Source organism: Pleurodeles waltl, chromosome 3_1 (genome assembly GCF_031143425.1).
Source record: "Pleurodeles waltl isolate 20211129_DDA chromosome 3_1, aPleWal1.hap1.20221129, whole genome shotgun sequence".
Lineage (NCBI taxonomy): Eukaryota > Metazoa > Chordata > Amphibia > Caudata > Salamandridae > Pleurodeles > Pleurodeles waltl.
Window position 1 is genome coordinate 1,344,750,078 of NC_090440.1, and position 15,361 is coordinate 1,344,765,438.

At 44.4% G+C, this 15,361-nt stretch overlaps 1 protein-coding gene across 3 annotated transcripts in view; it reads right to left on the reverse strand.

Moving 5' to 3' along the window:
• Positions 1-375: 375 nt before the first annotated feature.
• Positions 376-15,361, reverse strand: part of DDX6 (DEAD-box helicase 6) — a 322,102-nt gene continuing 307,116 nt past the window's right edge. For 2 of the 3 annotated variants that reach the window (XM_069224788.1, XM_069224789.1), the window contains exons 13-14: positions 4,992-5,174; positions 3,641-4,395 (exon numbers count right to left, since the gene is read on the reverse strand). In XM_069224788.1, the coding sequence (XP_069080889.1) occupies positions 4,999-5,174 (176 nt within the window). In that variant the 3' untranslated portion in view covers positions 3,641-4,395; positions 4,992-4,998. Of the gene's footprint in view, positions 4,396-4,991; positions 5,175-15,361 lie in introns of all 3 variants that reach the window. The other variant, XM_069224790.1, reaches the window with a different exon arrangement.

Here is a 15,361-nt window from a genome sequence, read left to right on the forward strand (position 1 = left end):
TTTCACTTGTAGACATCCTTGAACCTTCATCTCAGCTACAACTGACAGTTTACCACATGCCGACAGGCAGTAAGATAGAGAGGCAGATGGTACCAATCTTAGTAACGAATAGCACTGGTAACTCCAGTTCCAAGCTTAGACTTGAAGGATCTTACGTCTATATCGTTTGCAAGGCACAATCTATTAATAGGTCACCACCCACATCAGTAAAGAAAACAAAAGGCTAAGACTAGAGTAACTATTATGGGCAACTAATAGTAACAGTGTGAAGCAAAGTTAGGCAGAGTGTGGCAAAAAATGCAGATGTTTTCTCAAGCTGTATATGTAAAGAGGGTGGAAGAAAGCATCTTGATAAAATTACACAGAAAAATGCAAGAGGGTCCAGTGGGCTTTTATTGAGCAAATAAATGTCAAATAAATTCAAGTTTTTACCATTCATTTTCGCAACTCATTCTTCATGTGGCTACCTGCCTTCAGAAGCACTCAAGTTGGACAAAACCCCAAAAGAAAACTCCACCACACTGGACTAAGTACCCAATTGTCAATTAGCAGAAGGCCAATTCTTTGTTGCCAGTTCCACCCTCTCCCTGAACCCCACCCTACCCACCCCACGCCCCTTTCTGTTTCAGACTTTGTCATACCTGTACTTTAATGACACTTGTGGCACAGGTTATTCCCAAATATATCAGCTTAATTTTACTATAATACGGGTTTAGCTTTTTTCTATTAAAGTGCCAATTCACCAAACAATTAAAAAAATGGAACAGGGCTTGTTCCAATTTGGGGTACTGTTACTTTTGAAAATCTCCCCCCCGCCCCCCCTTTTTTTTGCAATCCCAACCCTACCAACACACAGCTGGTTAAAATACAGTGTCTGTATCTCACTTCAATCCCCACCCCTAAACCTTTGCTCGCACAAAGAGACATTAGCTATCCAAGCAACTGAACATATTATGATACTATGGATTTCAGAAACTGAATGATCAACTATTTAAGTGGCACCACAATTTGTGGCTTACATGGCAATAACTTTGGAAGTATGTTTTCGAACGGGGCATATGCTGACTACAGTCAGCTGTGCAAGTGCCCATCAAGATACAGAAAGAAGCCACAAAACACTGAATAGGAAACCAGTCAATCCCATTTAAAAACATGAAACATTCGAGGAAGTCTAGGAATGTAAACCGAAGTTTAACATTTGGTGGCATTATTAGTCTTGATCTTCAAAAATGGTCATGAATAAAATGTGTACATTACAGCAGTTGACTAAAGAGTTTAGTCTGTTAGAGGAAGAAGTTCCTCACAAAATTTAGCCTATTACTTGAACAGTTTAATATTCCTTTGTGCGAGTCCCTCCCACCAAATAAAAAGGCAGAATGAGATGATTCAAAACAAACTATTCATATGCGAGTAGACTGATGTTAAAAACCACAGCTGGTCAGTTCTACAATGCATAGATAACAGAAAAAAGTAGCTGCAAAGCAAAGATGCTCCCATCTCATTCTAACATTATAAAATATAATAACCAATCACCCACCCACCACCCTACCAGGACATTCGCCCAATTAATGGAATTTGATTTCAAATGTTGAGGTTCTAAACAGCCATTTCAACTGGTGGCTGTGGACAGAATTTAGATTTAAAGAACCCGTAGTGAAAAGGACAGATGCAATGTGTTTGGCGATAATTCACATTTTAGGTCAGCACCTTCATATACCATTGAAAGACCAAGGCTAAACCAACTGCACTGGCCACTGGGTTCTGTAAATTAGCATCATAAAGGGCCGAAATTGGAGAACAGGCAATCAAGACTAAATATTGTTGACCCGGGAATAAAAATAAAATAAAATAGACCAGGGTAATCCCAAGTCAGTTTAGAGCATCTTTTCATTTGCAGCTTGGAAAATTAAGACAGGCCTCAGCGCCAGAGACATCTCCCCTTTAACCATTCCAATGGTGGTATAGGTTAATAATTTGAGGCCTAGCTAAAGTAATACTTCAATATAGTTTAAACTTCTGGTTAGTTCTGTGCTTGAAAAGCATCGGAGAATGGCACCAGATAAGCTTCAGTTCCGTTTGCACAAAGGCTGTTGGCAGCCTCAAATGCCATTAACAGACCATGCGCATAAGTCTCAAAAAGGTACAACTTTTTAACTATGATCATCCTCTTTGAACACCACAATTTAAATAAGTCTGCTGCAGTACTAGAGCAATATTCTAATTTTGGTCAAATCATTCACTGTTGAAGATACACCATCCCCCCCCCCCTCCCCCCAACCCCCTACCCCCCCTTTGGCCATACAAAACAATTTAGTGCCTGCCATATTTCAATCCTGCAGCCCTACTGTTTGTGTACAGCTTACATTTGAACTTGAGCAGCGTTTCAAAACATTCTTTGCACGCTGAAATGTCTAGTCAAGAGGCACCCATTATATCTTGCAAAACTTTAAGTGGTCTGCATTTTTGTGCACCACTTAATGTTAAAGGCATAAACCAAAAAATAAAGGGAAAACAGAAATAAGCATGCCTTATTGGGGAAAGTGCATACTGTGCACCAGTATTTGCACAGGCTGCTTCATCGAGGTGCCTCTGGAAAGACAGCAGTTGACCAGGGAAAATAGAAGGGTGGAGAACACCAATAGAATTTTTGTCTCACTCTTGCTGCCTGTACATCAGGCCAAACTTCGAGCATGTTGGGAGGGACACAGTGTAATGCAACACGAGAGCACAAACCGCTGTTAATATGCGAGGCAAAGTAATAACAGCTCGCAAAGAACAAAACTTTAGTGGAACCCCTAGTGCAGGTGGGGATAAGAGGCACACCCACTGAGTAAATCCTTGCTTCAATCATCATTTTCAGGCTTGATGGGTGTATAATGGCTGAAGTTAAGTTTAATCAAGCAAAACAGGTCACGTTAGTTTAAATATTATTCTTCATAAAAGGCTATAATTAGGCAGGCATGTCTCACCACTGCAGCTAAAGATTATAAGGTAGATGCAACTGCAGCAGATGTGGTCTCCTCACTTGTTTCAATGTATATGCCATAACCTTGTTACAAAGTTGCCTATCTTTCTGCACTCTGGCATTCTCCACCACACGAAGTTTAAGAATAAACCCAGCACAGGTTTTGAAGGTGGATTTGGGCTTCTATGAATTCTACATAGGACCTGCTTTCCCCATGTACCAGTACGCCTCCAACTTTTGGCAGTCTCACTACCAGCCCACCCCTGGCAATAATTACTAAGGATTAATCCACATTGAAACCATGTTTTACATGGGCGGAAAGCATTTGTGCATCTAGTGTTACAAAAAACTGTGCCCCTCTCATTTGGGGCTGCTGACAATTCTTCCATAATTCTCCACCCCCAGCAACGCATACAAATCTAGGAAAAGAACTGAAAATGGGGCTGGGGCACGAGATCCTAGCCAAATATTTACAAAGTTTACAAGTATACACATTGACGTTTGTTTTCTCCTGGTGGGAACTTTCCAGAAGAGGGAAAAACGTGCCATGGCTGCATTTGAAGACTTTAATGCAAGTGCTTGAGCCGATAATCCAAAGCGGACGCAAATCAGTCTTTAGTGTTCCGCAAAAGCATAGGGGATTTAACAGCTCGTTTAAAAAAAAAAGTTGTTATGATGTCCTTTCAGATCTGGAGTTCTGTTTTAATGAGCCGAGATGTGCTGAAGTGGATTTCTGGTAATAAGTACATGTATTTACACAGCACGTGCAACACGCAGCATTTACATCAACTCCTCCTCAAATATGGAGCATGGGCAAGAACAAAATTAAAAACCCCTTTTGGACAGATTAATGTCAGACTAACTCTGGTCTTGGAGCGATTCAGGGGAGGCGTAGATGAATTTACCTGAAACATGCAAGACAAGTTGCTCAATCTCACAGGGGCTACATCCGTAGAGTGGTCTTGCATGATCTCATGGCATAAGGCACTTTGCACGAAGTAACAAGCTCTAAAGCTTTATTTAAAAATAAAATGAACCAAGGGAGAGGTTGATGCACACCAAGTTTGCTGCTTGCAACCACAGATACTGCTTTAGCGATGAAAGGCTGTGCTGATTGAGTCTTCTTTGTCCAGGAATTTTTCCCCTCTTCCTTCCGGCAAATAGGTTTCCATAAAAAAAAAAAGCAGTTAGTGCAACTAAAGTTCAGTCAGCACACAGTGCAAACGAGAGTTGGGACAAAGCAAAGATATTCCTTCTGTGAAAAATCTAGGATTTAAGATTTCCCAGATAAAAAAAAACAAAAAAAACACGAGCCTTCAAAATTCAAAACCGAAAAGGGGACTACACTCCGCAGAGAGAAAACTGCAGTCAAAGAAACAAGGAGTCGGACAGCGAGCAAAAGACTTCAGCTTCGGTGGTATCGAATCTGCCTGCAAGAAAGAAAGGTCTCGGTAAATTTCTCAAGTGAGATAAAATACCACAAAAATATGCAACTCTATTTGTATACAAGAATTCAGAGTAAACGTCTTTAATATTTGCTTGGCTATTTTTTTCCCCAACAGACATACGTAAATTGCAAAAAACATAGGAATATGCAGAGTTTACCCTCCTCTCAGCCACTAAATTTAGTGACTCTTGGGACATGTTACCAGCTCAACTAAAACAGGCAGTTCTAGCCCAACTGAAAGGGACAACGAGCCGTTAAAACAATGTCACAATGGGTATGGCTGAGTCAAGGGGCAAGGCCTAGACAAGTGTCAAAAACTGGTATTTCTATGGCCAATTAGGTAGCAGTAGGACGTTTTGTTTCACACTGTGAAGGCTTGGCAGCTGTGAGCACAAGTACACATTCAAGAAGGGTCTCCACACGGTCGCCTGTCCAAAGCATTCTCAATAGCACAATACATTGCTCAGACTTTAGAGAAGTTGGGTGTTGAAGATTTCATACCCTAGCGTCAGCTGTAAGCACTACACTCACACTATAACCACTGTTCTATCTAGCTCATGAACAAGCCCACATTCTCACCTAATGGCTATGGTTTCTCCTCATCCAAAGGTTCACTATGATATTCGGCCACATACAGGCTCTTGTCTATGCTGCCGGGGATGGGCTTGATTTCTGTTCCCAGTTGCTCTTCAATACTTTTTAGGTTGAACCGATCATCATATGTAATTAAGTTGATGGCAAGCCCAAGGTGACCAAAACGACCTAAAGTGGGGGGGAAACAAAAAACAAAAGAGGATCAAGCTTCAAAGTGGCTGGAGTAGCGCACTCAAGGCAAACTGACCAGACCAGGAAGAATTAAAAACGCCATGAAAATCAGTGTAAGGAAATAATACACTCTTAATAGTTCAGGATATCCAGCTAGAAACGTTAACCTTTATTGATATCTTCTGAAAGAAAGTAAACTTTGGTAGTCCAAAAGCAAACCAATACTCACTAGTACCACACACTTTATATTTGTCAAACGTACGGGTCCAGGCAGAACAGAATATGATCAGGTAGGCTATTACGAAGCACTCCAACAATCCAACACTTTCAGAGGCCAAGGATAAAGCCATATTAAGACCCATGTTGGAACAAGCATTGGCAAATCCAATGAGTCTTGCCTATGCAATTGTGTTTAGCCATGTTGTACACCAGTATGACTGCTGCTCAACCTGGCTAGTTAGTGGATTAACTAGATTGGGGCAGATTGGCGTGCAGGAGCTGGTAGAGGAGGGTGTAGACTGTATTGGGGTGGGGCAGATTAGATTGGAGTGTTTAGACCAAGTGAGTTAGGAGTGGGTGCGTTACAGTAGATTAGAGTTCGAGGAGTAGGTTGCAGTGGAGTTGGACATTGCAGTGGGGTAAAGTAGATTACAGTGGAGCAGATTGGAGTAGGGTAGTTTGGGTTGGAGAGGGGCAAGGTAGGCTGGAGTGGGGTGAATTTGGGTCAAGGGGGTTAGATAGGACTAGAGTAGATTTGAGTGGCATGTGGTATTGTGGAGTTGGGTACACGGTGGAGCAGAATGGAGTAGACTAGGATAGAGGAGAATGGGGAAATGAGTGGAGTTGGATTGATTTAAGAGATTGGAGCGAGATTAGGGAAGAATTGTGTAGTTGGGTAGAATAGGAGGGGAAGTAGGGTGGAACAGTTTATTTACCTTCCATAATGCCTTATCTGGTAGAGACAATCTAGCTGCAGATTCCTTACCTTGTAACTCATGAGGTGCCACTGGATGACAGACAGAGCCCATATAAACCCCTGACGTATTGATGTCCGTTTCTTCCGTGACTGTTTTCCACACCAATAACGCAGAGCCCCTCAGTGTGCCAAAAGAGACATCTCTCTTTCAATTAAAGAGAAACTACCAATGAAGGAATATGAATGCCAAGAAAGGGAGCTATATGACAGTCTGCGTCACCCAAGCTGGAGGTGATGTTGCAGTCATCTTGGATAGGAGTCACCTCAGTTCAAACGTTCAGTTACAGTATCAACTTCACACGCCAGGTTAAAAAAAAAAAAAAAATGGGGCCAGATAGTGAGAAACCTCCGCTTTAGAAATATGTCTGTAGAACAGGGATGAGGTGTAATTTAATTGGCAGCTAGATCCTGTCTCTACCAGGTAAGGCGTTACAGAAGTTTACTTGTTGCTCTGATAGACTTCGAGCCGCAGATTCCTTACCTTATAATTCGATACCGAAATACCATTCCCGGAGGTGGGTCTGCAAGCCAATTTCAGACAGTGAAATCTTGCAGGACCGAACGGGCAAAATGCCTGTCCCAACAGACGGGATTGTCAAGGCGGCAAAGTAAGGAAAACGTGCAGTGAGCCCAAATTGCTGCCCAGCAAGTCTCCAACACGAACTCCGCATTCTAAAGGTGGTCGCAGACCTGGCTCTGGTAGAATGAGCATGAAAGCCTTAAAGGGTTGCTTCTTGGCTAATGCATAGCAGGTTTTAATGCAGATTACAACTGACCCTACTATAAGTCAGACTAGAACTAGCCGGTCTAGAAAAAGAAGAAAAAAAAACGGATATTCAGGAATTATGCTGAGTAAAGAGATGCCATACCATAAGAACTGTGGGAAGGACCACAGGCAAACGAAGTCACAGGCACTGAAAAGTATGTGAGCATTACCATGGGTGTGGGACAAAAATGTGTCAGAAGAGACAATATTAACATAAAAACTACTTGCTCTCAAAGTAGGATTGAACCCACCTTGAAGTTCCCCTAAACACTGCATGCAATGTCACCCCTCTAGCAGGCCTTACTGCCCTAGGGCAGGGTGCATTATATTACATGCGAGGGCATATTGGTACAAGCAGATATGCCCCTGCAAGGTCTTTGTCGATTCTAAGACACAGCAAGTCACCAGGGGAACCATTTTAAATTCATGTGCTGGACACTGGTCACTAAGTTTCCTAGCTACATGACGGCTTCTCTGAATATAGGGATGTTTGATATGAAACCTCAAATGAATAAACCCCTCACTTGTGCCAGTGAGGGATTTATTTATAACTGCACCCAAAGGGCACCTTAGGAGGTGCCCCTGAATACCTACCAGCTATTAATTTGGTGGCTGAACTGGTCAGGACCGGTCAGTCAACTGATGCGTTTCTGGCCGCCCAATGTGACAGCCAGCGCTCTTGCGGGCCAGAAACAAATGCCTGCACTGAGCAGGGGTATTATCAATCAGGCAGGATGGGCATTTCAGGGCAGGACGCTTCAAAGGCCTAGGCTCCTTTGTAATGCAAACCAGGTCTCTCCAGATGGGAGATGACTGACTCCCTGTTCCTTTCCCCATCCTGACTCCACTTCTGGTGGAAGCACAGGTGGGGGAAATAAGGCAGATTAGGTGTGCACATTTAATGCCAGTCCTACCCCCAAGATGGTAGGAAGTAAAGGGGGAACCAGAAGAAGCAGTCGACCCAAAAAGACAACTCATCCTGCAGCTGAGCCTCCAAGAAACCCAGAAGAACTACCTGCATTCCATAAAGACAGACTCCTATGAGCAGTGGATCTGCTCTGCAACAAAGTCTAGGGAGGACTCTGCAGCCTCTGGAACAGCAAAGACAACGACTGAAGCGACCTCTGCATCAGACATCCAGGACCTGAGGTGAGGCCAAACAACGGTGGCAACAAAGTTCCCCAGCTGTCCAGAGTCAGAAGACTCTGGTTTCACCACTCTTGGATTCCCAAGACGCCTACTGCCTCTGCATGCAGGCCCTCTCCTGCAGCCTTGTGGCAAGGGTGTAAGACACCTCACGGAACCACTGCACCCCTTGCCTCTGACCTCATCTGAAGTGGGTCACTGGTGCCAATGACATCCCCCGGCTCCTCTGAGCTCAAGTCCACCCTGACCCCCATTCCTCCTGCAGCCTCAACACACAGGACCCCCTGACTGCAAGTACTCCTGGATGAAGAAACCAGACACCTAAGGGCACCCCTGGAGGAAAGGACCAAAGGTGTACCTATGTCTGAGCACCCCAAGTCCACAACCTACCTGCTTGTTGTTCTGGACTGGGTTCCTAGCCAGAGCCCGCAGCCTGTTTGTCCCGAGGATCTATGCCCATTGAAAACCACTGGGCACCCAACACCTTACTACACATGCCTGCACCTAGCTACCCCAGTGCTGCCCAGAGTTACCGACCTGCTGGTGTGCTTCTGATCAGTGCCCAGTACTCAACTCAGATTGGCCTCGTAAGTCATTGTTAACCCAGTGTTTGCTCAACATAGTTTTCCTCCATAGGTTAAAAATGAAGGACCGAGAATTGCACCGAATGTTGATTTTTGAATATGAAAAGTATTTATGCTTGAAAAAGTACTTGTTTACGAAGTTCTTGGGTTTGAAACAGTTATTTTTCCAATTTGGTCCCAGATTTATTCTTTGAGAGTGGGCCTCATTTTTAGCCTCAGAGTAAAACAAATGCTTAGCACTATCGTCTGATAAGCCTATTTGCGTGACCATACTACCACAAAATAGAGCATTAGTCTCATCTACTTTTGCCTCTGCAAACCAACTGGGGACACACTGGACTCTGCACGGTGTACTTTTTATTGCACCATATAGAGAGCCAGCTTCCTGCTGCAGCCAATTGGGACCCTCTTTAGAACCCATGCTCTAGGTACCAGGGGTACCATTTACTAGGACCTTACAGGGGTGTTAGAGTCCTTGCCAATTGGGTTACAATTATTTCATTTTTAGGGGAAGAACACTGGCACTTGAGCCTAGCTGGCAGGCTTCACTGCCCTGCCAGAGTCAGAAACCAGCAGCCAGTGGTTTAATTCGGGGCAAAAAAACATGGTGCGTGGGGGACATCTGCAAAGGTGTAGGAAGTTGGTTCTGTATGCACTATTTAAAAGTAAGGAATAATATGCAGAGTCCAAGGGTTCCCCTTAGAGGTAAGATAGTGGCAAAAAGAGATAATACTAATGCTCTATTTTGTGGTAGTGTGGTCGAGCAGTAGGCTCAAAGGAGTAGTGTTAAGCATTTGTTGTACATACACAAGCAATAAATGAGGAACACACTCAGACAATTCCAGGCCAATAGGTTTTTGTATAGAAAAATATCTTTTTAGTTTATTTTAAGAACCACAGGTTCAAGAATTACATTTAATACTTCAAATGAAAGGTATTGCAGGTAGGTACTATAGGAACTTTGAATTAGCAAAATAACCTATACAGTTTTCACATAAATGACATAGCTATTTTAAAACTAGACACTTAGTGCAATATCAACAGTTCCTGGGGGAAGTAAGAGTGAGTTTTTGTAGGTAAGTAAACCACCTACAGGGTTCAAGTTTGGGTCCAAGGTAGCCCACCGTTGGGGGTTCAGAGCAACCCCAAAGTTACCACACCAGCAGCTCAGGGCCGGTCAGATGCAGAGGTCAAAGGGGTGCCCAAAACACATAGGCTTCAATGGAGAAGGGGGTGCCCCGGTTCCAGTCTGCCAGCAGGTAAGTACCTGCGTCTTCGGAGGGCAGACCAGGGGGGTTTTGTAGGGCACGGGGGGCTCTTCGTGTACAAGTCCAAACAGAAAGTACACCATCAGCGGTACGGGGGCGGACGGGTGCAGTGTACAAACAAGCGTAGGGTTTTCAATAGAAAGCAATGGGAGACCAAGAGGTCTCTTCAGCGATGCAGGCAAGCAAGGGGGGGGGTGGGCTCTTCGGGGTAGCCACCACCTGGGCTAGGGAGAGGGCCACCTGGGGGTCGCTCCTGCACTGGAGGTCGGATCCTTCAGGTCCTGGGGGCTGCGGGTGCAGAGTCTTTATCAGGCATCGGGTCTTTGAAGCAGGCAGTCGCGGTCAGGGCGAGCCTCGGGATTCCCTCTGCAGGCGTCGCTGTAAGGGCTCAGGAGGGGGGTCAAACTCTGGCTACTCACGGTCTCGTAGTCGCCGGGGGTCCTCCCTGAAGTGGTTCTCCGCAAGTCGAGCCGGGGGCGCCTGGTGCAGTGTCAAGTCTCACGCTTCCGGCAGGAAACGCAACTTGTTTTAAAGTTGCTTCTTTGTTGCAAAGTTGCAGTCTTTGGTGAACAGAGCTGCTGTCCTTGGGAGTTCTTGGTCCTTGTAGATGCAGGGCAGTCCTCCGAGGCTTCGGAGGTCGCTGGTCCCTGGGGAAAGTGTTGCTGTGGCAGTGTCTTTAGAAGTTGGGAGACAGGCCGGTAGAGCTGGGGCCAAAGCAGTTGGTGTCTCCGTCTTCTCTGCAGGGTTTTTCAGCTTAGCAGTCCTCTTCTTAGGTTGCAGGAATCTGAGTTCCTTGGTTCTGGGGAGCCCCTAAATACTAAATTTAGGGGTGTGTTTAGGTCTGGGGGTTAGTAGCCAATGGCTACTAGCCCTGAGGGTGGCTACACCCTCTTTGTGCCTCCTCCCGAGGGAAGGGGGGCACATTCCTATCCCTATTGGGGGAATCTTCCATCTGCAAGATGGAGGATTTCTAAAAGTCAATCACCTCAGCTCAGGATGCCTTAGGGGCTGTCCTGACTGGCCAGTGACTCCTTGTTTTTCTCATTATCTCCTCCGGCCTTGCTGCCAGAAGTGGGGCCGTGGCCGGAGGGGGCGGGCAACTCCACTAGCTGGAATGCCCTAGTGTGCTGTAACAAAGGGGGTGAGCCTTTGAGGCTCACCGCCAGGTGTTACAGTTCCTGCAGGGGGAGGTGTGAAGCACCTCCACCCAGTACAGGCTTTGTTACTAGCCACAGAGTGACAAAGGCACTCTCCCCATGTGGCCAGCAACATGTCTGGTGTGTGGCAGGCTGCTAAAACTAGTCAGCCTACACGGATAGTCAGTTAAGGTTTCAGGGGGCACCTCTAAGGTGCCCTCTGGGGTGTATGTTACAATAAAATGTACACTGGCATCAGTGTGCATTTATTGTGCCGAGAAGTTTGATACCAAACCTCAGTGTAGCCATTATGGTGCTGTGGAGTTCGTGCATAACAGACTCCCAGACCATATGCTCTTATGGCTACCCTGCACTTACAATGTCTAATGTTTTGCTTAGACACTGTAGGGGCATAGTGCTCATGCATTTATGCCCTCACCTATGGTATAGTGCACCCTGCCTTCGGGCAGGAAGGCCTGCTAGAGGGGTGACTTATCTATACCTGTAGGCAGTGTGAGGTTGGTATGGTACCCTGAGGGGAGTGCCATGTCGACTTAGTCTTTTTATCCCCCACTAGCACACACAAGCTGACAAGCAGTGCGTCTGTGCTGAGTGAGGGGTCCCCAGGGTGGCATAAGATATGCTGCAGCCCTTGGAGACCTTCCCTGGCATCAGGGCCCTTGGTACCAGGGGTACCAGTTACAAGGGACTTACCTGGATGCCAGGGTGTGCCAATTGTGAAAACAAAAGTAGAGGTTAGGGAAAAAACACTGGTGCTGGGGCCTGGTTAGCAGGCCTCAGCACACTTTCAAATCAAAACTTAGCATCAGCAAAGGCAAAAAGTCAGGGGGTAACCATGCCAAGGAGGCATTTCCTTACAAAAGGGATATATGGAAAATGCCACTTACCAAGTGTACATCTGTTTGTGGCATGTAGTGCTGCAGATTCACATGCTATGCATTATTTTGCCATCTAGTGTTGGGCTCTGAGTGCTTCAAGTTGTTTTTCTTCAAAGTCGTCTTTTCGGAGTCACAGGATCAAATGACTCCTCTGTCATACTGTGCATGGGCATCTACTCCATTGTTGGATTGTTTTACCACAAAAGGGTGTAGGAAGGAGTGATCGAGAATAATTTAAATTAAATATTGTATAGAAATAAATGACTTTGCAAATGTGAATGTATCTACATATGTACAAAGAGAAAAAACTGCAACAACTACAGGCTTCCGGGGAGGATGGAGGGTGCATGTGAATCTGCAGCACTACATGCCACAAAGCGATGTAAACTGTGACATTCTGTTCGATGGCATGTGTAGCTGCAGATACACATGCTATGCATAGACTACAAAGCAGTTACTCTCACCAAGAAATGCAGTGGCTAGCCTGTAGGAGTTAAGAGTTGTTTGAAATAATGTTCTTAAGAGCTTGACCAACATTGGCTTGTTGCTTTGAAAAAAACATCTGCACAGTAATACTTTGTAAATTTATGTGGTGTAGACCATGTGGCCGCTTTGCATATGTCTGCCATTGGTAAGTTTCCTAAAAATGCCATAGATGCAACTTTTTCCCCTAATGGAATGTGCTTTAGGTGTGATTAAAAGTGATCTTTTTGCTTTGATGTAACTTGTTTGTATACATCTAACAATCAATCTTGCAAATCCTTGTTTAGAGATAGGATTCCCTTTATGTGGTTAAGCCATGAAAAGCTGCTTTGTTTTTCAGAATTTTGTTCTATCCACATAGTACATAAGAGCTCTTAAGATCAAGCATGTGAATGGCTTACTGCAATTGAATCTGGCTGTAGGAAGTAGTAGACTGGCAATTCCACTGTTTGGTTTATCTGAAAAGGTGATAACACCTTTGGCAGAAATTTTGGATCGGTTCCTAGTACAACTGTATGTTTGTGTATTCAGAAAAAAGTTTAAGAGTGAACGCTTGTATTTCACTAATGTTTACAGTAATGAAGTAATAGCTACCAGGAAAGCAATCTTCCAGGTTAAGAATTGAATCTCACATGAATGCATGGTTTCAAAAGGTGGGCCCATTAATCTTGGGATTACAATATTGAGATTCCAAGCAGGAACCGGTGGTGTTCTGGGTGGATTAATAGGCTTTAGTCCTTCCATGAAGGAATTTATAACTGGGACTCTGCAGACTGTACAACATACATCACTCTTTAAACATGCTGATATGGCAGTAAGATTAATTTTAATAGATGAAAGCTAAATTTGTTTTCTGTAAATGAAGTAGATAGCATACATTCTTATACTGATGCTGTGAGAGGGTCAGTACTTTTAGATTGACAGTAATAAACAAGTTTTTTCCATTTGTTAGCATAGCATTGCCTACTTGTAGGCTTGTTTGAGTACTTCCATGCATTCTAATGGAAGTTGTAAATATCCAAATTCTATGACTTCAGGAGCCAAATCGCTAAATTGAGAACACTGGGATTTGGATGTCTGATTTGTCCTTTGTTTTGTGTTAAATCCGGTCTGTTTGGAAGTTTGTAGTGAGGTACTACTGACAGGTCTAGGATTGTTGTGTACCAATGTTGTCGTGCCCACATTGTGCTGAGTAACATGGTGAGATAAGTCAGATGCAGTTTGTTGACCAGAAATGGTAGTGGGAGAGGGGGAAGCGTAAGCAAATATCCCTGACCAGTTGATCCGTAGAGCATTGCCCTTGGAAAGAGGGTGGGGGTGTCTGGATGCAAAGTCTTGGCATTTTGCATTTGCTTGTGGCAAATAGGTCTATTTCCTGTGTCCCCCACTTTTGAAAGTACTGAAAGTACTCGAGTGAATTTCCAATTTGCGTATCTGTTGGTGTGTTGTGCTTAGGAGATCCGCTAGCTGATTGTGTATTCCTGAGATGTATTCTGCTAGTAGGTGAATTGGATTGTGAATTGCACACTTCCATATTGTTTAGGCTAGAAGGGACAGTTGAAATGAATGTGTCACGCCTTGTTTCTTTAGGTAATACATGGTCGTCAGTGTCCATTTTGATCAAGACAGTCTTGTATTTGAGAAGCGGCTGAAACGCTTTTAGGACAAGAAATACAGCTAACTCTACATGGTTTATGTGATAATTTCGCGGTTTTGAATCCCATTAGCCTTGAATGGTAAGGTTGAGATGAGCTCCCCAACCTATCATTGATGCATCTGTTGTCATTGTGGTCTGAGGCACAGGGTCTTGAAGACCATCCCTTCATTAAATTGAAGCGATTCCACCACTGAAGGGACTTGTGCGTTTGGCGGTCTAATAACTAGATCTTGCAACTGACCCTATGCTTGAGACCATTGCTGTGAGAGGCACTGTTTTAGTGTCCTCATGTTTAGTCTTGCGTGCAGTACTATTGCATCTTGCATAGCAATAATTCGTAAAATCTTCACGATAAATCTTAGTGTATTGTTGATTAGGCTGCATTTGTGGTATGAGATTTTGGAAAAGCTTGTATGTGGGGTCTCTATTGCATATTGAGTCCGTTCGACATTGTATAAAATTGCTTGATTTTATTAGCCAATCGTCTAGATTTGGAAAGACATGTATGTGTTGTCTTCTTAGGTAGGCTGCTACTACCGTTAGCAATTTTGTGAATACCCTTGGAGTAGTTATGCCGAATGGTAGAACATTGAATTGATAATGGTTTCCTGCTATCACAAACCTTAGCTATTTTCTGTGAGCTGGACGGATGGTATGGAAAATGTCACTTACCCAGTGTACATCTGTTCGTGGCATTAGTTGCTGCAGATTCACATGCTGTGCACATCCCGCCATCTGGTGTTGGGCTCTGAGTGTTACAAGTTGTTTTTCTTCGAAGAAGTCTTTTCGAGTCACGAGATCGAGGCACTCCTCCCATTTCGGCTCCATTGCGCATGGGCATCGACTCCATCTTAGATTGTTTTCCCCCGCAGAGGGTGAGGTAGGAGTTGTATATGCTAGTAATAGTGCCCATGCAATGGAGTTAATAAGTATGTACATAATGTAGTTTCAAGTAATAGATTTACAAATATACAGATGTTCAAGATCAACTTCTAAACGGCTACAGGCTCCCGGTGAGGTGGGTGGGCGCATGTGAATCTGCTGCGACTAATGCCACGAACAGATGTACACTGGGTAAGTGACATTTTCCGTTCGGTGGCATGTGTAGCTGCAGATACACATGCTGTGCATAGACTAGTAAGCAGTTATCTCCCCAAAAGCGGTGGTTCAGCCTGTAGGAGTTGAAGTTGTCTGAAACAATGTTCGTAGTACTGCTTGGCCTACTGTGGCTTGCTGTGTTAGCACGTCTACACAGTAGTGTTTGGTAAA